Raw genomic sequence first — 25,541 nt, 5'->3', positions numbered from 1 at the left:
TTAAAATCATAAAGAGCTTTGTGCTTCAAGCAGCCTAAACAAATGAAGTGATTAGTGCAATATAATTGATTTTAGCAGCATAAACAAATACAGTGATAAGAGAAGGCTAATAGTATAAAAAATATATTTAATAGAATTTGACAAAAATAAAATGTACACAATAAAAATAGACACTGTGGTTCCTAATCAGGAGTGACCACCAGAGGCAATAAATAAGCGATAAAAAATTAAATCAATTTCAGAGGTAAAAGAATAGTTTTAGCTTATCTGAAAAAATGGATTTGAGAGGGTATGGATGTAAGTCTCAAGGGCAAATAGTAAGGTCCCAACGCATTTCGTCCGTTGACGTCTTCCTGGGGATGAAAGTTGAGGAATGGTGATCACCTATTTATACACCTTCTCCTCCTTCTATTGGGGACTAAGAACTTCCGGGTCACAGTTCAAATGTAGGTGCAATATATGCAAATACCTAAATCCCACGCGTAAATCTTTTTTAAATTCAGCAGGTTCTAAAGAGTTCCCCATAAAAAGTTTTATGAACTGTTATTCCACATCTGTCATCTATTTGTTGGAGTGCACTTGCGGACTAAAATATGTTGGCAAAACCAAAAGAACATTAAAAATACATGTCCAAGAGCATATTAGGAATATCAAGAATAAAGTGGAAGCCCATACGGTGTCTAAACATTTCTCTGAAAAACATAATTCCAATCCGGAAGACCTGAACTTCAAGGCCATTGAGCACGTCAAGTTGAGTGAAAGAGGGGGTGACCTAGGAAACCTCCTGTCTAAATGCGAGATGTACTGGATTTTCACTCTTGATACAATGGTCCCCAAAGGTTTCAATGACTACTATGAGATCGCACCATTCCTCTAAGAAGAAGTCCTGAGATGTACCAAATCGGTTTCTTCTACTACTATAACATCATTTCCCATCTGTAGATGGGTGCCCAAATGGGGTAATTTGAATTGTGCCTGGTTAGTACTTGGGAGGGGGACCCCCAAGGAATACCAGGTGTAGTAGATGTGTGTTTTCCTTCATTTTATGTGAAGATGTAACGGTGAGGAGCCGGGTAAATATCTACTACCATACCTGTGTGCATGTGCCCAATCTCGTCTGATCTTGGAAGCTATACACAACTGGTCTTGGTTAGTACCGGGATGGGGACCACTTGAGAATACCAGGTGTTGTAGTGTAAACAGTTCCCAGGCTTTCCTTCTACCAGCACATGAAGGCACTTACCTGAAAACCATAATCCAGTCTCACATGAAAATGAAAAGATAAAACAGGCAAAAAGAGAAGAAGAGTGAGGAAATAGAAAGAAGAAAAAGCAAAGAAAGGACTTTATGTATCAACTAATCAGAAACCTTTATTCCAGAAAGAAATTCTTATCTTTCTATATACTTGGAAAATTAAACACCGTGTGAATTCTAACAAGAGTAGCTTTCCCTTTTAGCCTTACATGTACTTTTTGACCCTATTATCATTAGTTTCATTCTCCTCCCAATTGAAACAAGAAGGGTTAAAATGACCAACTGTTTCAGTTTAATCTACACCTATGATTACCTCAGTGATGACTTATTATTTATGTTAGGCATCTATTAGCTGTATTTCAGCCTTATTAATTACTAACGTTTTCTTTTAAACTTGCATATCCAATTCTTTATGGCTGGCATATAGAATAATGATTCATAATATATGATGATTTGCAATAAGTATAAAAAATTTCTTATTAGTGGTGGACATCTCCATGCTTAAGTGTATGGATCCGCTTATTTATCATTGCCTTTAAAAAAAAAATTCTAGACCCATCCCAATATGACTGAAAGGCACCAAAACTGATGGTCAGCAGTGACGGCAACTAAGGGCGGAAGTTATCTATTTTTTCCCACAGGTGTTGGCGAATGTGCAGGAATTGAACCGCACAACAAAGAAACATGGTCAGAGGAAGTGTGGAGCCGTACACGTGACCGCGTCACATGGACGTATGACGCAATCACGCAAGCGGGAGGATGGTAGCGCGATGACACTTGGCGGCAAGGCACATGACCGGATATGACGCAGGGCCAATGGAGGATAGGACGCGCACACCAGCCAATCCCAGAGTGGGACATCTGACCGGACGTGATGTCAAGAGCCTGGCGGAAGCAGACGTATGATAGGGCGGAGGTATATAACCATTCCAAAACATAATGGCTGAAATAAAATGCTTTAAGGAAGCGGTTTTAAGCGCCATGGCTATTATATATTAAAGACGCCTAGATATTAGGTGCACCTTTAAAGTTCTGAGCAAGTTTATAGCTCGTGTAATTTAACCCAGATGCACATTTGAACTGTGACCCGGAAGTTCTTAGTCCCCAATAGAAGGAGGAGAAGGTGTATAAATAGGTGATCACCATTCCTCAACTTTCATCCCCAGGAAGACGTCAACGGACGAAACGCGTTGGGACCTTACTATTTGCCCTTGAGACTTACATCCAGACCCTCTCAAATCCATTTTTTCAGATAAGCTAAAACTCTTCTTTTACCTCTGAAATTGATTTTATTTTTTATCGCTTATTTATTGCCTCTGGTGGTCACTTCTGATTAGGAACCACAGTGTCTATTTTTATTGTGTACATTTTATTTTTGTCAAATTCTATTAAATATATTTTTTATACTATTAGCCTTCTCTTATCACTGTATTTGTTTATGCTGCTAAAATCAATTATATTGCACTAATCACTTCATTTGTTTAGGCTGCTTGAAGCACAAAGCACTTTATGATTTTAATTCTTTGCTCAGGTTGATTATTAAGCACGTTTGCACTTAACACTTTGTATATATTTATTTATATCACTATGCATTACTAGCAGGTTGGTCGCCCACAGTCAATAACTCCCTTTCTTAATATATATATATATATATATATATATATGTTTAGCATTATACCAGTAGATGATACAGTAAGTAAGTAGTTTTAGGGGGCATTCCAATTATCCATGGGGCTTACCCTGTAGCTAATTGACCATGCTAGGAGATTCAACTAGCAGGGTTTACCCCATGTTAATTCACAGAGGAGTACTTTTCCATGCAAATTCAGGAGCTGTTAGGAAAAGTCAATGAGAATAAGCAACCATGGGGGTTAATGTGCTGGGAAAACCTACTGATTCTGCAGATTACACGGATTAGGTGGATTGGCGCACATTAACCCATGGTTCCCCATGTGGGGGAAAGGCTATTTAACTGAATAGCATTTCCTCATGCAGTGCGGCTAATTAGCTGTGAAGTAAACCCCATGGCTAATTAATTTCCCACCTTAGTGAAATGATTGCTAAGTTTCAACGTTTGTGCATGACATAGATTCAGTTGATACAATTTCTAAAATATATGAAAATAACTTTTCATTTTAGCATGAACAGTGTTCTGTCTCTTTGAAAGCCAAGGAAGAAATCAATCCTTGCCCATTGCCAATGATATGTTTGGCTTGTACAGTATTTGCAAGAAGGCACTTTGAAATAGGCAATAGACTAAGGGGGAATCTAATGAAATGCTGCCGCTAATTACCTGCACTGCATGGGGAAATGCTATTAAATAGCAGTTCCCCACAGGGGTTAATGCATGGAATCCCGCTGATTGTTTTTTCCCCCAGCTCTGGGAAATTACACACAGGGTTAATCCCACTAATTGAATTGCCACTGTTACTTGGATTCTCCCCTGAGACTGGGAAATGTTTCATACAGTGAATGTGCTGTTGCTCTTTTTGTACATTTGTGAAATTCTTTGACATTCAATTTATGAATTGTTTTATTGTTGCTTTTTACACTGTATCTACTGCAATGTTACTGACACTGTACTATACAGTGTTTTGCTTTGTATCAGAACTTCCCATCAATAGCTCCACATTTCACAGCGTAATAACTTTATTATATTGTATGCTCTTTATATTAATGCAGAAATAGTATTTTGGAAAGTGCTGACTACTTTGCCGTTACCATTCAGCCAGCTAATTTCTACGTGTTTGTTTTATGCAAAGGAAGTGGGTAAAAATCCCAGCAAGTGTTCCAGTCTGAGTCAGGGGGTGATTTATATGAGCTGGGTATGGGATGCCGGCGCTGAGGAAGCCAGCGCTCAAAATCCTGATGCCAGAATCCCGACTAGGTGAGAATGCTGACACCTGCAAGTCAGTATCCTAACGCTAACCTTAACCCTATTCCTAAACCTAACCCTCCTTCCCACAGCCTAACCCTAACCCCTAAACTTAATACCATCAGGATACCAGCGGTCGGGATGCTTGCTGGCTGATGTAGGGATTCCGGTGCCGGCATTCTGAGCACCAGCATCCCAACCACCCAATGTCAACTAAATACCGTTTATATCAGTTTCACAGGGACTGTAATGGCTAATTTCTTTCAGAAGAAGATAAGACTGTTACACCAGTTTGATCAGAAATGTGGCAATCACTTCTCATCAAAATGAAATTATTTTAAAAGTGTTTTTTATAGTTTCTACACAAAAAAATAGCTTTATTTACATTTGCTTCAAAAGTGGATTTGCACACATAAAAACTGACATTATATACAGGCCATCAATGTAATTGCTGCACAAAGATCTATATAAAAACAGCACTGATCAGCATAAACATGTAAGTTTGTGTTCATGTCTTGTTGAGTGATGATAAATATATATTTAAAATGGTCTCTTGCGAATGCAACACATACATTTTATTCTGAAGGTATTCTTCTAAGTTCATCAAACCATGTCTCTCTGAATACCATTGTTATTTGACATTTTTTCCAAGTCTTCCATTATTAAATCATGGTCACTGGTTAGTGGTTTTCGTTTCTCAGACTCATTATCATTGCTACTCTGTTTGTTAAATGCTGATTCCTGGTGTCCAGGGTCTTGGGAAGTTGCTGGCAAAATGGCATTGCCTTGTGCTCGATGAGAATATACGGTTCTCCTCTCCATTTCCTCTGAACACAGCTGGAGTTTAAAAGCAGCTTGGAAACCTCGGCGGAAGTTCTCATTGAAGAAACCATAAATGATGGGGTTGATGCTGCTATTAAAAAAAGCCAACCAGTGTGCTAATGGGTAAATATAAATATTAATCACTTGGTATTGATTTTCGGTCAAGTTGGCATAGTCAGACAGCATCATCAATGTCCACAAAGGCAGCCAAGATAAAATAAAAAGTGAAGCAATAATAATAAGCATTTTAATAACTTTTTGCTTCCTTCTGGAAACGGCATGCCTTTGCTGTTGGTGATTCTTACTTTCGACATTCAGTTCACTCTTAAATAAGGTAATGCCTATCCTGGCATACATAATCACAATTAATGAGAGTGGAGCCAGGTAGATATTAGAAAACAGAACTGTTGTGTATATTTTTCTCATCTGCGGATTGGGCCAATCCTCCCGACACCAATAAATCGGATTAGTTTGATTGCTTCTGCCAAGAACTACACGAAAGTGTTTATCTTCTTTAACATGAGACATAACTGCAGATGGACACATGATAGATATAGCCAGAACCCAGATCACTGCTATAATAACAACAGCTGTGGATATGGTCAGCTTCTGCTTGAATGGATAAACGATGCAGCGAAACCTGCAATTAAAAATATAGATATGTTCTTTATCATTTCAGAAAGTGCCTCAATGATGTATTAAAAGCTTATGTAAGCTACAAGAAAAAGTAATAAACATTACACCAGTGCAATAAAAATAAATGAAAGCGAAAGAAAACAAAACACACATAAATTTGTGCTTTTAGCTTCAGTATCTCGTGGGAGAAATCAAGAAAAAGTACTTTAGTTCTGTCTGAAAAATGCACTGTCAAATATTAAGGAAATACTATCTATTTATGCTTCTACACTGAATGGATTGAAGGAATAACAAAAGTTTAACTGGCATTCAGTATATAAAAAGAATCTGTACAAGTTTTGAAGATAATGTGCCCAGAGCTATTCAATAGCAGCCCGTGGTAAGCCCTTAGGCTGTACCCTCCTGAGATACAAACAGAATCCACAGTAAGTAGGGCAATCTGCCCTAACTGTGGCTGCCTCTAGTGGATTAACCCATAGCTCTGGGCACTTAACCCAGAACCTATGGGTTAAAGTGTGCTAGCCGCGGGCTTGCACAATAACTGAACAGCTCCGGGCATTGAAGTCTGGAGCTTTAAGCCTGCGGTAAGCACCATGGCTAATTGAATCCGGCCCAATGAGTTTTAATATCAAATCCTCATTGGCAAGTTTGTTGAAAAGGCATTTAGCACATGATATCTTGATTATGTTACAAAAAGAGTAATAAACTTGACAAATAATACAGATGCATATGAAAATGGACACCAGTATAGTTTTGTTTGTGAGTATAAAAGTGAAAACAGAATGTTACAAGAAATTACTATTATAAAAGAAAAATTGAAAACCTTTCTTTTCGACCCAATATTAGGTCATGTTAATCTATTAATCATAAGCCTAATTGTATATATAATAAAACAAATCATTTAAAATAAAAAAAAAACAATTCCATGGCTTCTTGGAAAAATAAATAGAGTCCATTAAAAATGCAAAACATGTTGTATAAATATTATCTAAATCCAGGTTAGTATACTAATGTCTGTAACTGTGTATGGCGGTACTACGTGTGTGCTCTACAAAATATGACCCCCTTCCTTTTAAGACTAGTTAAAGGTTTACTTATTATTTCATAGTTGAGGATTGCTGTTAATAATCCCATTATTTCCAGTAGATTGATGGAGTGGTGTTGTGTGGAAGTTATGCATCATTGACTATGGTAATATGCTGGGGCATGAGAATCTATAATCTAGAAGGTAGAGTAATTTAAGAGAGGTCTGTGTTATGACACATTAGCTCTGCTAAGTGATAAAGTGGAGAGTGATAAACGACCAGCCATTCAGCTCCTAACTGTCATGTTACAGGCTGTGTTTGAAAAATGACAGTTAGGAACTGATTGGTTGGTCATTTATCACTCTCCATTTTATCACTTCCCAGAGCTTAATACTACCACTACTATGAGCTGATGGAGTAAAAAAATGACAGTTGAGTGGGCAAAGGAAAAGAATCGAAGTTTGGAGAAGGAGAGCAGAGGGAAACAGAATATGTGTGGGTCAGAAAGAACATTAGTTGAAATTGAATAAACTCATTCATATAGGAATAGAGAAGAAAAAATAGAGAGCATGACAAAGTAGGAGGTCAGAGGAGGCTGTAGAGGAGGAGTTGTAGAAGAATAGAATTATAAAGAAGTATTGAGTGTAATGGTACATGGCAGATTTTAAGATTTAAAAGTAGAAAAAGCAGATAAATATGAAACTGCAGTAGGACCAAAAACCTTTTGCCTCTTGTATTTATCTTCCTAATTGTGTGTTCACATGTTTTTCACCACTGGTATATGGCTTCCGAAGTGGGTATTTTACAAGAAAGCCCACTGAGAAAGTAACTTACTGGTGGTGCAGCATGTTTGGATTACTGTACTTTTCTATATTTATTTCCATTTATGTACTTTATCTGTTCATCCTGCTTTTCCTTTAAAATCACTAATTATTACAGTTTAAGAATATCCGTACATATTTTTAAAGTTATATTTCTTTTCACTATTTTGCTTTTTAAAACCTACAGAATGCACATTTTTTATCTCATTGATTCATAATTTTTTACACCTATACATTTTTCTACACTTCACTTTTTACAATCACAAAACTATAATTCCCTTAGCAAACACATCATATTGTATTCTTACATCACATCTATATTTACTATACATTGCACAGCATGACATTGCCTTTGCCTTGCACGGCCGCTCCCCTATGCACCTCTCCATCATTCCTACCATGCTACAACAACTCCTCTTCTCTTTTTTTGCATTTCTCTCTATTTCTCATTTTCCATTCCACTCTGAATAATTAATACCACTAACACTCAGGCTCTATCTAACACCTCTAGTTCATATCATTACATCTTCATTACTTCCATTACTCACACATATTGCTTTACTTCCTAGATTTTAGATTATCAATCACGCAGCGCTACCCCATAGACAAATCATTACTCCAGCACACCACCACCCAGATATCAACCTACATTACATGTATTGCATACACTGGTCCATGGCTACAAATAATATACTTTAAGTCTAACAGAAAAGGCAATATGCAATATAAGAGGTGAGGTATTCTGCTCTGCTATATATGTAAGAGATGTAGTTTATGTCCTGGTGGTCGGGATGCCGGCTCTCAGAATGCCGGGGCCGGAATCCCAACACAAGTCAGAATCCCAGCACCAGCATCCCGACTGCCAGCATTCCGATGGTAAGTATTGGAGTTAGGGGGAGGGTTTAGGGTTAGGGTTAGGCACAAGGGGGAGTGTTAGGGTTAGGCTGCAGGGGGAATCAGTCTATGGTGAGTGGGCGAGGCTAATATTATGCATTTCTATTATAATTGTGTTATTTGGCCCTGCCATCTCTTTATATAAGAGCAATTTGCAGCATTTTCCCAGTGAGAGGGACAATGATGTGAATAGCCTGGCCCCATCCCCTTGTACAGTATCTTGTCCCTGGGCGTCTCCCAGACAGGTTATAAGTAGACAGAGTAACAATGTATGTAACAATATATGATTTCAGTGCACACACTGGAACCTGACATTAGAGGAAGGGGTGGGTCCTCCGGCAGTGAGGCCCACCGGCCATTTCCTATGTACCTGTGGGCCAGTCCATCCCAGGTTACAAGCAATCTGCATGCAATGCCAATTTTCATACAGTTAAGCAGTATTTTGGAACTGTGCATGTGCAAACATTTTTTAAAACCCACCCAACACATGTGTTACACAGAGTGTACAGTACGCACATATGCTATTGATTCAGACAGTATCAGAACGGTGGTGTAAAAGTGATGGGCATTCCTGGGCAGTCACTGGGAGGTGGCTAGTAGTGCGCACAAAATTTGTATGTTCAGTAAGTGTGTTAAAGAATTGTTGCTGGCATGTCGATGCAAGCAGCCTTGTTCACAAGTGCAATCATAGGAAGCCATGGTTAGATGGGGAAACTGTGATGAATGGGGAAAGTTGTGATGGTGTGGCCAATGGTGGCATATAAGGATACACCAATCGGTATTACAGCGAGAATGGGTACTAAAAGTGGGAGTCTCAGTCTCTGCACATTCAGCCCAAACGGATGTACACAGGGAAGGAGTTTGTAGGCCATTAGCATATCTTGCAGATGGACAACTGCCAATAGACGCTGCTGTGTGTGACTCAGGCCCAAGGGCTCTTTCCCAGAACCTGCAGAGGGAACACTTAGGGAACATATGCCCTGGAAGCACTTGTTTACGTTCAATACCATATTTTAGAAAACCTATTTCCTGCTAAATATACGACGTACACTATAATAACTATAAGTAATGACCAAACATTGATAATGTGTAATGAAACCGATATGCCGAATGAAGCTGTCTGGCATGTTTATCTCCTATAATCCTATAATAAACCCATCAAATCACCCTCAGATTTATTAGATGTTAAATAACATATATTCGTATGTGCTTATATACAGTATATCACCCTGTCTTTTGCAATTTAATCAGCAGAACCACTATGACTGATCTTCCCCTTACAGTCAGATCATTTTTACTCTAGGGCATTATTGTTCTTGTACAAATAGAAGAAATTACAATAACTGAATTTTAGGTACATATGAAGTAACACTGATATTTCATATCTATAGCTTGTTATTTCATTAATAGTCCTCTTTATTCACAGAAACCAGAATAGTGTTATTGTAAAACTGCTTTCATCCACTTTATAGTGAAGCTATAACAAGAAAAAGTTAGAGAAAATAGAGAGAGAGAGAGAGAGAAAGGGAGAGAAAAAAAAAAGAAAAGTAAAAGATATCCACAATATATCTATACATAGTATAAAATAAAGTCCCGGGTAGGCATGTATCTGTTTGTTTGGGCTAATCTTGAGAACCACTGGACGGAGTTTGACGCAGTTTTCACGTTTCTATAGAGCATTTGTAGGCGAAGGTTTATGTTTATGAAACATTACTGTATGACAGGGGAGCCGAGCAGTGACGAAAGTATGTGGTAAGGCACTTCCTGTTTGCGCTTCAGCGTGGTACGCAGACTCAGGAAGTAACCAACTAAAGGGATAAATATACATATTGAAGCCCGATGATGGACATAGGCCCTAAACATTGGATGGAATAATGACGTTGTTTCACTTTCACTTTATACAGCATAACAAATCTCCAGATTGCTGTCTTTGATTGTCCTCTACATATGGTTATTTAGAAGAGCCTAAGGAGAGCACCGTCACAGTTTAATTTCAAGCATTATTGGAGTACATGGTTATGGAGTGTACGCTATATATATATATATATATATATATATATATCACACAAAAAAATCCTAAACTGCGCTATTAAAATAAATAAAAAACAGCAGCACCCTTCAGTAAGTCCTCTGTTAGAAGGACTAATTTACAAATAGACAAACAAATTACTAATGGGGCGCTTCTTATTGGAACACAACTTTTAAAATGTATATCTTCTATTTTCTTTAAGGAGACAATTTCACTGTCTGTTCCTATTAGATTTTCGATTCTAGTCAGTTAGTCCAGAAAATGAGCTTGCTTCAAATCCTCCTTGAGGTTCTATAAAACGATACCCCCGTACCAAAAACACACAGACAATTGGCCCAAGGCCAGTATTAATAAACAAATTAAGAAATGATTAAATTTCTAAAATGATCATATTCTTTCTTTATTAAAAAACCAACAATACAATAAATTTCTTACATGTTAATAATATTGGACACCCATCGATCTTTAAAGAAGGATAATTAATCACCTTCCAATCGGAAAAATTGTTTAGATGTAGTGTCCACCTTTCATTTAAAACCCGACGTGTTTCGTCTCTTTATGAGACTTCCTTAGGGGTAAATCTCCAATTACACACTTGTATTCAATGTGATACCAAAAATTTGTTGTATGGTTTATCTGAATCAGATGTTGTAGAACCTCAGAATTGGAATACATATGCCTATATCCGTGATTTATGGTTGACCCTCTAGTAGTTGGTTCATAAAAACATGAAAACTATGCATGTGCTTGTGCTTCTCAATCCAGCTGCTACAAATCATATATATATATATATATATATACACATACAGACAATTGCCCAGCACTCCTACAGTATGTAAAGTTCTCCAACAGTGTCCAGTGCCTTTCACTAGTATCAGCATATACAGTGGAGAGGTGGATGGCATACTAACACTGGTGTAAGCATGTTTTGTTCCATTAGTAAGCCTGGAGTGCCATCCACCTTGTATGTGTGTGTGTGTGTTTGTGTGTGTATGTACACACATGTATATACATACCTCCCAACATTTGTCCCAGATGAATCGGGACTTCCGCACGCCGGAGGCGCGTGCACCCCGAAAAATGTGTGTGGCCTGATAGTAAAGTGGGCATGGCCTGATGGCACGCCCCCCCATTTACATCACTAAGGGGTGTGCCCAGCATCTCCGAGATGCTGGGCTGCCCCCAGGCTTCCCCCTGCACTGTGAATAGATGCTGTGCGCATGCACACAGCATCTATTCTCGCTCTGCATACCCGCTGCTCTGCTATGCAGAGCAGTGGTGTATGCTTACCCCAACTTCCCCCTCACACCGCGGGACACTGCGGCCCGTGGGTGGGACAGCGGGACAGTCCCAGAAAAACTGGACTGTCCCGCTGAATGCGGGACAGTTGGGAGGTATGCATATATGCATACAACTATATATACATACACACATTCATGCATAAACACATACAAACACACACATATATATATATATACATACAAATACACTATAAACACATACAGTACATACATACAGGGCTGCCATCAGAAATTGTCAGGCCCAGTACTGACAAAATAGGCAGGGCCCCTCTCCCACAGGGGATGGGGCAGAGGTAGGATGAGCTGTGCATAATATGGGTGGAGCTATATCGGGGTGGGGCATCAATTGGTACATAAACGAGTTTAAACATTCTCAAAGTTTTGGCTGTTGGGGTGGTTATTATAACATGACAATCAATCATAATATATAAAACTATACAAATACAGCAAACTGCTGTAAATTTACACACACAGAAGACCAGAATCTATGCTAAATATAGTATAGATAAATATAGAAAGCAACGTCAAATCGTATATTATATATACAACCAGAACCACATAAAGTACATTGAAATACCTGGATCCACATAAAATACATTGAAATATCCGGATCCACATAAAATCCGAAATAGCCGGATCCACATGAAATACATTAAAATAGCAGGATCCACACAAAATACATTGGAATACAAGGATCCACATAAAAAGCCAGAAGGAAGGGAAAGTGCAGGACAGGGAGAGGTGGACCTAGACATGGTAGGGGAGAGGTGGCACAGGTCAGGGAAGGCTGGACATTAATGGGGTGCACAAAGCAGGGAAGGCTGGCTATCAGGGGGCACAAGGCTGGAAAGGCTGGACTGGGGGGCACGGGGCTGGGAAGGCTGGCTGGAAAAGGAGGGCAAAGGGCTGGGAAGGGTGGCTTGACTAGAGGGGGGGACAGGACATTCAAGGATTGCTGGACTGGGAGGGGTGCGCGGGGATGGATGGCTTGCTGGAGAAGTGCAGAGAAGGCTGTCTAGACTAGAAAGGAGGTGCAGGGAAGGGTCAGTATACTTACCTATCACTGACAGCCAGTCAGGCATGGAGAAAATCGGGCCTGGATGTCAGCAGTGTGGATTACACCGGAAGCCAAGGGAAAGAAACAACGCCGGCGGCATTTTCAATATGGCGTTGGCCGCGAGCCAATCACAGCTCACAGACTGGCAGTCTTTCAGGAGCAGCCACTGCTGATTGACTGCTCGCGGAATGGTAGCCAATCAGGAGTGGTCGCTCCTGAGCTTAATGTGAAAACCCTGCATACATCAGAGATGCATTGGGCCAATTCACCATCCCCAGATGCTGGGGTCAGGACATCTGTGATATCCAGCATGTTTGATTTCACTGATTTGCCGATTATGATCAAAATATTATAGTGATCAGCAAATCAGGGATTTTTAACATATAGAGTTATATAGATTCCCTGACAGATTGGCGATCATCGATGGTCGCCGGTTGGCAAATCCAACCCAGGGATCGCCCGTTCTGGTCCGATTGATGGATCAGTGAATCAGCCGGTAGATGTATGGGGCCAAGTAAAAAAATTGATTAACAGATCTTAATATATAAGCATGGAAGTGATTGAACATCACCTTATTTCTGTATTTTATTTTATACTGCTAGATTCATTGTATATTCCATATTCATATATTCAATAACATTATTGTAAATTAAGTTAGGATAAAGCAGTGTTTCCTAACAGGGCCCTAACAGTGCATGTTTTACGGTTTTCCTCAGTGTTACATTTGAAATATTTAACCACTAGCCTGGCATGGTCGTATTTTTCTGACCACACCAGACTGTGCGTTATGTGATCTGGTCGCAATATTTCAACCAGTCAGATAAACAGTGTGGGCGCCTGCAGGAAGAGATTCTTCTCGCAGCTGCTACTCTCAGAGGGACCTTCGGTGCTGCAGATCACTGCTGATCGTTCAGCACAGTAGGGCCCCCACCGTGTGGCTGCAGAGATTAGCAGCCACTGGGAAAGGTAAATTAACCACCCCTTACCCCCTAAAGCATTTTGATATGTATATTATTATTCCTGGGCCCGGTGCTGGCCATGCCCCCTCTGTGTGATGTCACACGGCGGTGGGGCCACAATTGCTGGTGATTACAGCAATACCCGTAGCATCCTGAGGATGCTCTGGGGAGCTGTAAGGGCAGCGGTGTGACCATCTGAAGCATCCTAAGGATGCCCCAGGTGGCACTGCTGCATAGATTGTGGCTGCAGGGTGAGGCTAGCAGAAAAAAAGCTCAGAGGGCCAGACAAAATGATTCCGCGGGCCTTATACGGCCCCCGGACCTGAGGTACCCCATCCCTGCCCTAAAGTGTACTTGGTGAAAAGGGAAGTCACGATGGTCACAATCTTCTCGCTGTTCCAATGGTCCAATGGTGGTGATCCGGTGTTCCGATATTTTAAAAAAATTGTTGTTTTTACAAACATTCAAAAAAAAACTTGAAATCATTTTAGATACAGTATGTTGAAATACATGTTCTTCACCTAATTCACAAATAAAAAAAACTTACAATTTCTGAGCGGTTTTTCTAACAAAAAATTTGTCAGTTACTGTAAGTGGTCAACCTGTGGGTCATTTAAAATGTGTCAGCCAGAAATTAATATACCTGTGCACCAGCCTGGAGATGTATAAAACATGCACTGTTGGAGGCTTCAGTTGGGAAACACTGCAATAAAGTAACAAACTGCAGATCAAGATTTCAGTGGACAGTGAACATACAGTAGGAATAACATACTGATGTGCTCAACAGTATCATACTACAATTGTGGTTACAGTACACTGAATGAAGTGGAGTAACAGTAACGAAACAGACAATAGGTCATATCAGGGCTATAAGTAGGTTGGTGCAATGTGTGCTATTGCCAAGAGCGCTGCAGGGCAGGGGGCACTGTTCAGCAGTGCCTGTCAATTTTCTGTTTTAATCATTCAAGGTGCATAAACACGTAACAATTTTGAAGCCAACAATTTTCCGTCAGATTACCTGTCAGATTATCCTTTGAAAAAGTGAATGATTTTTTGAAGAGTAATGAATGATTTTTTGAATGATGAACAAATAATGGGCCTGATTCAGGGCCACTTGCTGCAGGCGAGTGCTCGCTCTGAATCAAGGCGTGTTTTTTTTTTCTCCAGGCCGCTCGCAAAGCTGTGGGTGACAACCCACAGTTTGTGCGAGCGGCATGGAGTCCATCGCGATTATCGCGACCATCGGGCTTGCGACGAGACCCTGTGGTAGGGTCTCGGCTCCCGCAAGCCCGAGTGGACTTCCGGCTCTAATAGAGCAGGAAGTCCACTACTTAAATCACTAGTGTTGTCAGTAGGTCTGCCCTCAAATGCCAGGCATTCCTTTGAGAACACCTGCATTTGCCCAACCACCCCGCTCCCCACCTACAAAACAGGGCGAGCTGTCACTCACCATCGACAGCTGCCCCATCTTGTAGCGAGCCCCGCAGCGACTGAAGCTCAGACTGTGTGTATATGATTTATGTGCTCCTACGTGGAACTTATACAGGTTTTTTAAGGATGTAGTTAATATTTTTACTATAGAGTTTTATGTAGTTAATATATATATCATTGCTCAATATTGTTTGGGTTATTGCCTCCATATACATCAGTTCACTACACTGCGCAGGCTTTCTCCTCCATATTTCCTGTAATCTGCCCTAATATATATTACATTATTAATTAACTCATATTACATTAATAGCCCAACCATATTTTAGCAGCCCTGTGATAATTTACTACTTATCACAATCATCAGCTAGGCAATTTAGGCTCCCACCTAAAGCCCAGTGGGAACTGAGGGGCCCAGATTGTTGTAGCCATTTTTGTGTTTTGTTTTGACAGATAGAGGGGATTAAACCAGTATGTAAAACAACATCTTAACAGTTGTCATCAGGACAGTATAGCATGCTGGAAGTAGTATGTTAGACTGTCGATCGCTCATACAGTACCATACCCTCTAGATCAGCCTTGATACCGCACATGAATCTGCACACTGTTTGTTTCCCTTTATCTCTTCAGACTACAGATTACTTATATAAATTTGATTACCATTGAACCCTACATTTTACTGTATATAGGTCCTTCCTTTTAACATATAAGTAAAACATTTAATGTACCATTAAAAGTTACAAGGTCATAATCTACAAAACCTCTATTAAGCTATTAAGTATTTTTCTGTTTTACCTGAGTATTTCTGTTTTATGTTTTCAAATTTTTAAGATTTGTGGGGTTTTTTTTGCTTTTTAATTACTGCTGTTTATTTTCCATTAAGGCTTTACAGCATTATCTACGTTTTAGAGCATTTGTCTAATCTCTTCTCTATAAAACCTAACTGGACTTTAAAATCCTCACTTTCCGAAAGCAATTTAGCATTTTACTCTAATTGATTCAAACTACTGTGAACATCACATTTAATCCTGTGAGGATTATGACACCAGAAGCCATTAATTCTGATGCATGTATGTATCTGAATGCATACGAAAAGTACATCTTTTGTAGTTAGATTTATGTTTAAGCACTTCAGTTAACTGAATCTTACAGTTTGTACTGCATATTACTAATTGTACATTTGCCCACGTTTAAATAGACCCCTAACAGTATTTTGGTGCAGGGCAAAGCCCTAAGTCCACTTGCACCTAGCGCAAGAATTTTTGCAGTGTGGGTGTAGCCCTGGGACAGTGTCAGATTAGGGAGACAGTGTGTCCTCTGCCACATCGCCGAATGCCCCCTACCTCCCTCCTTCCCCGCCCCCGAGTGCACCTTTACCGGCAGGAGGTAAATGGAGTGTGGGGTTCTTCATCGCCTAGCAGTGCAGATCTTTCCCGGTACAGTTCCGGAGCCAGACAGTTTGCAGCCAGTGAACTTGGGGGCACCTCCCTCGAGCTGGCTCTGTGTACAGTAGGTACACCAGTAACATTTTCCTCAAGGTGAACTGGTTCTTTCCAATGGGGCTGATTGTGAGTTGGAAGCAAAGCATAAAAAGTAAGTAACTTTGCACCTAGAAAAAACATGTTGCACAGCAGGTGTTACAGATTTAACATGTGCAGAGAGATTCAGGTTTCAGAGGGGTGTGTCCAAACTCAAATGTAAATTGCAGAGTAAAAATAAAGCTGTCCAGCATTTGTGGTCTACATGCAACAGCAGCCAGTATTTACTCTGTATGAAAAAAATTAAATATATGTACATGTATTGCAACATGGTTTGTCCAGGAGCAGAATTGCTTGCTTTTGTTTTTTTGCTCTGCTCCCGAACTCAGAATTAGCCCTACAACCTCTATTGGCTGCATGGAGGGATGCTTTTTTGAGATAAGATTATTGGGTTTGCCTTGGAAAAGTAATGCTAGTATTTTCATGATATTATCTTTTTATGGTAGATGTTGCAATCATATCTTGAGTATTAATCAGTCACTGCAGGTGGCAGTTACTTTATTCAACTGTGCAAATCATTTCAGATGGTTCTGTAGAGTGTAATATGTATTGGGGAAATGTAAATGTGTCATCTTCTCAGGGGTTGGGTATGGGATGCCGGCACACCCGGCTGTCAAAATGCAGATGCTGGCATCCCTGTCAGTCAGTATCCTAACCCTCCCACTCTCACTACCCTAACCCTCCTTCCCTGGTGCCTGAACAATACCTCTCTCTCTAGTGCCTAAACCTAACCTCCCCCTCACTGCACCTTAAACCTAACCCTCCCCCCTTAGTGCCAAACCATAAACCTCCCCCTAGTGCCTAAACCCTAATCCTAATGCTAACCCTCCCCTTAACCCCGCTACTTACCTTCCGGTAGTCGCGATGCCAGCACCGGGATTCTGAAAGGCGTCAGGATTCTGGTGTCTGTATTCTGAGCACCGGAATCCCCGCAGTCGGGATTATGAACACGTCCTCTTCTCAGGGCTGTACCTGGACAATTCGCCACACACATCCCCCTCACATTGGCACCACTATATCTGCAAATTTTCTCCTCCATATATAGCACTATTGCACAAAATGAACGTAAAAGTGGGAAAACTGTAACAACACAGGCAGCCATATAAAATTATAAAGTCATATTGAGCCTTTAGCAGCTAAGCTCCAAGCAGACAGGTACTTCCCTGGTGTCATGGTTGGCACAGAGACTCAAACTTTGCCTTTTTGCAGATGACGTTCTCCTTTTGTTACAGACCCTCTTGGCTAGTTGCCCATTTGTATGTTGTTTAAGACAGGTATAGCGCTGCCTCATACTATAACATTAATACAACCAAGACTGATGCTATGCCCATTAATCTTACAGACTCTGTTGTTTCCGCTCTCTGCTCTCGTTTTACCTATAATTGGCGAACTACCTCTATCCAGTACCTGGGCATTCATATTCCTCCTGACTCTTCCTCTATTTTTGTTGTTAACCTTCCACTTTTAATTGAATGTTTTATGGGTTACACTGAATCCTAGATATGTTATGAGATTCCCTGGCTGGGCCGCTTAGCAGTATTTAAAATGTCCTACTCCCTAAACTTATGTACCTTTTCCACACAATCCAATTTATTTCACTACCAAATATTTGGATAAATGTCATTCTACATTGTCTTGTTATCTTTGGAACAATCGCCCTCCTAAATTGACCGGTCTCGTATGATTCTTCCAAAAATTTTAGGTGGAATGGCTTTACCTGACTTGATTAATTATCTAGAAGCCTGCTGTCTAGTTTAACTACAAGACTGGCTCGGTCTTCCTAATATTAATTGTTGGGTAACCCTTGAACAATCATGCTACCCAGGTTTTCATCTGAATGGTTTTGTGTGGACACCCAAACATATGCATCCCTCCACCACTAAAGTCTTTGCATCTATTAAGGCGTTACATGTTTGGGATAAATTGGCTTCCGCAGTTGTGGAAATGTCCCTTCCATCCTCAGCTTTCTCCCTTAAGCCAGTGGATAACTTGATCCTGACTCTTTATATATCTCATTGGTACTCGTGGGTTATTACATCCTTAGGCTATATAATGAATGGTGGAATTTTGTTGTCAATACGTGATTTTGTTTCCAATACGTTTCCAATACGTGAAGCCATTATTCCCTCCCTCATACTGAAGTATTTCATTACCTCCAGATTCAACATTGGTTTTGGATTGTAGTGCACTCATATGGGCCTAAAATACTGCCTGTAGTGATTTATGGACCCATTTTATGTGGGGTGGAAAGAGGGGTAGTATTTTCTTTTGGTATCAATTTATCTTGGGATGGTGCCCTTCAGTAAAAATCCACTGCCCGACTGTGATGGGAATTAGATTTGCATCACCTTATTTCTGATGCTCAATGGTCAACGATTTATAATATGTCTTTCAAAGTATCAAGATGCTTAAATCATACTAAGATGCATGTTAAATTGTTAAACAGATTGTGTCTCACTCCTGATAGGTTACATACCTTCTGGCCATCCTGTTCTAAGTTTTGCTGGAGGAACTGTGGAGAAATGGGTCACAGCCATGATGTTTTTTGAAGTATACTCCCTGATTAAAAACGTGTTAGGGTTAATCTTAGCTCCTTCCACTTCTTTAGCTTTGTTACATATTCACCCCACTTTGGTTCATTCTCATCAGAGGTATGTGCTGGGTCATATTTGTATTGCAGCATGAGCAGCCCTGGCCCAATTTTGGAAACAATCCCTTCCCCGGCTTTACTCAAGATGTTCCATAAAGTCCACTTTCATTTTCAAATGGAGATGGAATATATGCCTTATTCTTCTTCCATATCCTCCCCAATAATGCAGTGAAACGTGTGGCATGAGTATGTAACTGATGGAGAGGAGGTTCAATTTGTTCACAAACCATCTTTGTCAGATCCCTTGCCATTTGGTCTAAATGAAGCCAGTTCCCCAGATTAATTTACTCGCTCTGTTTGTGATCCTGGTTTACCTATTTAATTAATATGTCATGATTTGCATTGTTTTCTGGAACTTAGCATTGCAATATAAGATGTTTGCTTTATGGTTTGCATCCCCGTTATGTTCTCTTTCCTTCCCTGTTCCTTATCTTTATTCTGTACCCTCCTTTTTTTTTTTTCTTGTGGAAAACTTCAATAAACATTATTGATGTATAAAATGAAAAAGTCAAGTGAGATCTATTGTTTAAAACATTAGAGAGATGGAAATAAAGAGAGAGGAATAGGGTAGAGACAGAGAGAAAAATAATTAAGCCAGGCAACTTCATTCATTACAGCTAGTTGGTTTATAATATAGCATTTTATAAAGCTACCCCCTGCTGGCTTTGAAATATTGCAGTGGGTTATAGCTTTAACACAATTATATCCACAGCCTTTGATGGTTAAAAGGTTATTTCGGTGTTTACAGTACTGGTGAGATCTCATGCAACAGAAAAGAATAGTATATACAAAATAGACTGCACTAGGTACATGTCTGTAAAAACCTGGCAGCAGCTAAAGGTGGCAGGGCTACTCCATTCCCTAATATGAGTATTACGGTATTGTACAATTGATCCTACCACTTACCATTTTAAGAATAAATAAAGACTTTCAAAAAATGTAAAAAGGAAAGGATCATATTTATTTTGTTTAAAATTCCAATATTTGTAAAGAATTAACTGGGATAGGGGAATGGCAATCTAAAATTCCAGTCATTCTGTTCACAATATATAATATGTTTAATATGCCTAATTCCAGTTTACTGTACCATTGACAAAACAAACAAAACATTAAACATATACCGTAATATGTCCGGAATTCTCGATTGTGTCAAGGAATAGTTCCTGGTATAAATTCTAATAAGGGCTGCTGTCATCAGGGTAGACTAGAAATTAATATTCTAACTAAAATTGTATGTGAATATTTCTATTCAGTATGTCCAATTATACCAGTATTTTATCAACTTCCAAAAGTGCATAAAAATGGTAAGCTCTAGGAGTATTTCTACAATACAGGTTAGAACAGAAGACATATAGAGTGTCCTGTGGTCATACTGTTTAACAGTATTTTGCTGTGTAATTCTTAGATATATTGTAACTAGGAATCAAATTTGGGTGTATGGTATCCTTATGAAGTTTTGTATGCAAAATAAGATACAGTAGCAAAATCATAACAATTTATCATTTTTAAGACACACTAAAGTATTTTAATACATACAGGTTAAAATAATAGCAACACTCTCGTCAAATTTTTCAAATTAAATAATTTTTAAATTATGCACAAATAATGAAAGTAAGGGGAGGAAGCTTAATATATAGGTTATTGATACTATCTTAAATGAGAATACGTATACATTACATTTATAGAAATATTTAACATTTTACAGTATTGTTTTACATGATAATTCTGAGTTTCATTTAAAGAAAAAGTAGCTTTTTACATTTTTTATTTGCACTAACCTGTCGACAGCTATTGCCACCAATGTGAAAACAGAGGCAGATACAGAAATCCCTTGAATCATGCCACTCATTTTACATATTGTATTTCCAAAAGGCCAACCTGTTGAGAAAAAAATAAAATAAAAATGAAAACAATACTCTGCAATATGATCAACACATTAACTTATCCATTAAAACCAAGGTGGCAGTCATAAACACATTACAGGATTAAGTGTTCTTTCGTAAATAACATTTTGTACATGACCTTGAAGCCTGTACGACTAACAGGCATTTTGATTATGTAGACCTTATACTTGGTCTTCTATATGCAATACATGTTTATAAATATTTAAACACAAAAAAACTTTAACAGAAAGACATTATTAAATGACTATTATTTTTACATGATTTAAATGAGCTAATATTTTTTTCTTTTTCAATACTTTTTAATATTATAACACTTACTAAAGGAAAACTGATATTCATGCAGTTTGTACTAGGACGATCTCCCCTCCACACATGACATTTTTAGCAAAAGGAGACAGTTTTGATCAGACTTGGGACATGGAAGTTAAAATAGCAATTTGTTTTACAAGCATTACAGTATCAAAGAGATTTTTTCTTCAAAATCAACCACTTTCACTTGTACTGTATGTGTAAAAACTTTAATGGTTTTTGGCCGTATCGGAGCAAGGAGGTTTTGCATGATGTCATGTTGAGGGGACGGAGCCACTAGTACCAGAAAGTACAGCACTGCAGTGCTACTGACTGGAGGGTTCCACTCCAGCGACCCAGCATTCCAAATGGCCTTGCTCCCTGGGTGACAGCAACACTCACACTCCCCTAAATGCTTTTCTATTTTTTGGATTGTTATCCTTTGTTCTTAATCCTTTTTATTTAGCAAAAAGCAGATTATGTTATCCTACAATGAAACAATATACAGAGGGTCTAAAGCAGAGCAGAGAGAGTCATTATGCATGCTCCAAAGATGGGCCTACCCATCTACAGATGATGCAGATGATGATGTCTGTCTACTGAATTTCTGACTATATAGAGTTGTATGTACACGTAATTATGCCTGTTTAAGATGGATCTTTTTCACAGGTGATAAGGCTGAAGCAATTGTACACTGATTTGAATGATGACTGTAAAACCAAGTGTATAAATGCTGGGGAGGAATGGTTGCATAGATGAGTATGACTCCGCATATGTGTAAATATCCACATTTATTTCCATACAGGCAATGGAAGTTGATACTCCGAAGTAGTAAGGGTTATAATCTTCTTTTAGCAACAGCTTTTCACTAAAGCTACAACCCAGCAGAGGGGCAAGGATTCCCCAGACACAGAGGTATACAACGCAGTTCAGATGTAAACTAACAACAATATTCATTCCACAATCTGGTGTAATAATTGGAACGTTCTCACCTACTGTTGAGTATCACTAGTGAATAAGCTCTCCCTCTGGACTTGGACAGGTATGATAACAACTACTGGACTCTGGAGGAAGAGTTGATTGCAACCCAATCAGTTTTTGCGCTTATGCTGTTTCCTCAAACTCCTCCTTTTTCTGTTCACTAATCTCTCCTTTTTTTTCTTACTCTCAGTGGCTGTATGTAATCCCACTGCCAAGTCCTGGAGCTGTCTCTCTACCTTGATGTGTAGATCACTCAGCACCTCCTTGTCCAACTTTGTCTCATCTGTAACAGTCACTAATGCTGGGTACACACTGGCTAATATATCAGCTGTTCAATTGAACGGGTGCTATATCATGGGCACGTCAGCGGGTGTGTAGCAGCGATATAGGAACAAAAAAGTGCGCTAGAATGGAAGTGTATACCTGTGTCATTCAAAGCAGCTGAAACATAAAAGGGATCCTACAAAACCCTCAAAAGAAAAAAAAATGGTTGTGTGAAGTGTCTGCATTAATAAATGACACAAGCTATAATAAAACTAAAAAGGAAAATATTCCAAGAGCTGGAAATACAAACATACAAATTTATATTTCTTCAGTCTTTACATAAAATACCTCACTGGACTGTGGTCATATATTTTAAAACAGACAAAAAAAATGAATAGATCAGGAAGCAATTTAAAGACACAAATTGTATTGGGATGCATTCGGCATCCCGGCACCAGAATACTGACGCCGGTCACAATCCCGGCAACATCATCCTGACCACCGGGATGCCGAAGGTAAGTATCGGGGTTGGGGGGAGGGTTAGGGGTAGGTTTAGCTGTTAGGGTAAGGCAGTAGGGTGAGGGTTAGGGTTAGGCACTAAGGGGGGAGGGTCAGGTTTAGGATGCGGGGAGGTTGGGTTTAGGCACTAGGGGGGAGGTTAGGGTTAGGCACCAAAGAGGGAGGGTTAGCAATTTGCAATACATTAGTTGTACTATGAGGTCTCTGAAAACTAGATTTTTGAAGCTTCGTAGGAACATTTTGAATAGATATGATAAACTCAGTATCCCAACATTTTTTGGAGGTTCATTCTGGTAATCCAGCCTGTATATGAATTATAGGTTTGGAACATATTTTTCCCACCCCTTGTGCAGGAGATATATTTAGCAGTCTCTGTGTAAATGAAGCTTTCTGGATGCATAGTCTTAGGACTCTGCATCCAGAGGGCTTAAATGAAACTGTTGAAATGGATTTCCTATAATAGACTCTTATCCTTTTTTCTTATTTTTTGCTTGTATACCCCCTTAATCCTTGTAATATTGGGCATTGATTTATGCAATGCATGTCTTTTTAAGTATTTTCTAAGATTATTTTAGATTTTTTTTACTGTATGTACATCTATTTATTATATAGATTTTTATTAATATATATATTTTTCCTATTTTTTTGTCATTTGTTTTTTATTTTACCACTAGTTAGCAGCCCATCAAAAGTCCTGTTTGAGCACTCAAACAGCTCACTTTTTGGTCATTTCTGCCAGCAGCTCAGGGGGTTGCAAGTAGAAATGTCAGCGCCGGTGGCTGTGCACACCCGAACGGAGCAACAATTGCATAGCTCCGTCAGGTGTCATCTAGTGTCCGCCAGCGCAACACACTTGAATTCCCCCCATAGAGGTGAGGAGCAGTGTTAGCTTTTTTTATATAAGATTATATTTAATGCACATAATTGGTTAGTATTGCATATAATTTTGTCTCCCTTTTGAATTGCATTGAAGCTATTTAAATATCCCAGGAGCTACATTTCTTCTTGATTATATAATTTCTTTGTATAACAGGTGTTTATACCAGTGTGTTATATCAGTGTGTTGCTCTGATTGGCTATGATAAGTATTTAATGGACACACCTACAGTACAACATTACACAATTTCAATTTGCAAAAAAAGAGTCAAGGTTTGAATGCACTGACTGCTGATTTGCACTATTTGCTTTTGTGCATGGAGGGCTTCGTATTAAACCAGCCTCTAGTCCTAGCCCGCTGATGTCAATTGCAACTCTGTGGTAATTGATACAATTTGTTTCTTTATATTGCAATCTGATGTATCCATTCTTTTATGTCTGTTTTTCAATATATGACTGCAGTCAGTGAGGTATTTTATTTGCATGTTTCAATTCCCAGCTCTTGGGATATTTTCATTTTTATTATAGTTTGTGTCATTTACTAGTGCAGACACTTCACACGTACCAGCGATATGTCTGTGACTGTGCAGCTCTGCATATTTTGGTGTATGTATGGGTGGTTAGCCGCCCTCCCATACACCTGCTGCCGAGGCCACTGGTGACTGACATCACACCTGGGCGGGCAACAGGGAAAAACCTGCCCTGTTGTGACGTCAGGTACGACACATCGGGCTGACGATTGGTAATTGTGCATGCACTTTCCAATCATCAGATAGGATGACGGATCGGCCGGTGGGCCGATCCATCGTCCTTGTGTGTACCCAGCTTAACTGTCCTCTCTGTAACTGTAACTTCAGGCTGTGCATATGCTTATCTGTCTAGATGGGCATGGAGAATTGCGGGGCAGTAGTTCATTATGGTTGCAGTGGCCTAAGAAGTGCTGGCAAGCAAGATACGGCAGAGATTCCAGAGGCTGGCTAATGCTGCATCTCAAAGAGATAGAACTGTTGCATGGCTAAGGGCTCTTGGGATGAAGTGACACTACATGGTTTTTCTGTACTGTATATAGCAAAAACTGGTAATCGCATGAATTATAATTTATTAAAATATTGAATATCAATAAATTAACATGGATCATTTATGGAGAAATATCAAAACACAATATATAGATCCTGTGGCAACAGGCAAACAATTAAACATAAATTTATACAATCTTTATTTGTAATAGAGGTTGCTAGGTAGCGGCAAAGTTCAAGATACATTTTTGCATCCCTCAAGTATGTTTTAAACACTTAAATCCAATTTTCAATTAACTACCCACAGTTCTTCAAGTAATGGTTTTTAAGTGAAATGTCAGATATAACTGATTACTTCCACATGCCTTGATTTGTAAATTAATTCAGCTTTCACACTGTACAGT

General features: G+C 39.3%; 1 protein-coding gene across 1 annotated transcript in view; it reads right to left on the bottom strand.

Annotated features, from left to right (window-relative positions):
• Positions 1-4,461: 4,461 nt before the first annotated feature.
• NPFFR2 (neuropeptide FF receptor 2) overlaps positions 4,462-25,541 on the bottom strand; it is a 183,772-nt gene continuing 162,692 nt past the window's right edge. The window contains exons 3-4 of the mRNA XM_088448243.1: positions 21,068-21,167; positions 4,462-5,591 (exon numbers count right to left, since the gene is read on the bottom strand). Coding sequence (XP_088304369.1) covers positions 4,733-5,591; positions 21,068-21,167 — 959 coding nt within the window. The 3' untranslated portion in view covers positions 4,462-4,732. The remainder of the gene's footprint in view (positions 5,592-21,067; positions 21,168-25,541) is intronic.

Source organism: Taudactylus pleione, unplaced genomic scaffold, assembly GCF_031769625.1.
Source record: "Taudactylus pleione unplaced genomic scaffold, aTauple2 ptg000454l, whole genome shotgun sequence".
NCBI classification, from domain to species: Eukaryota; Metazoa; Chordata; class Amphibia; order Anura; family Myobatrachidae; genus Taudactylus; species Taudactylus pleione.
The sequence above is the reverse complement of the archived record's forward strand: the minus strand, read 5'-3'. Positions and strand labels throughout refer to the sequence as shown.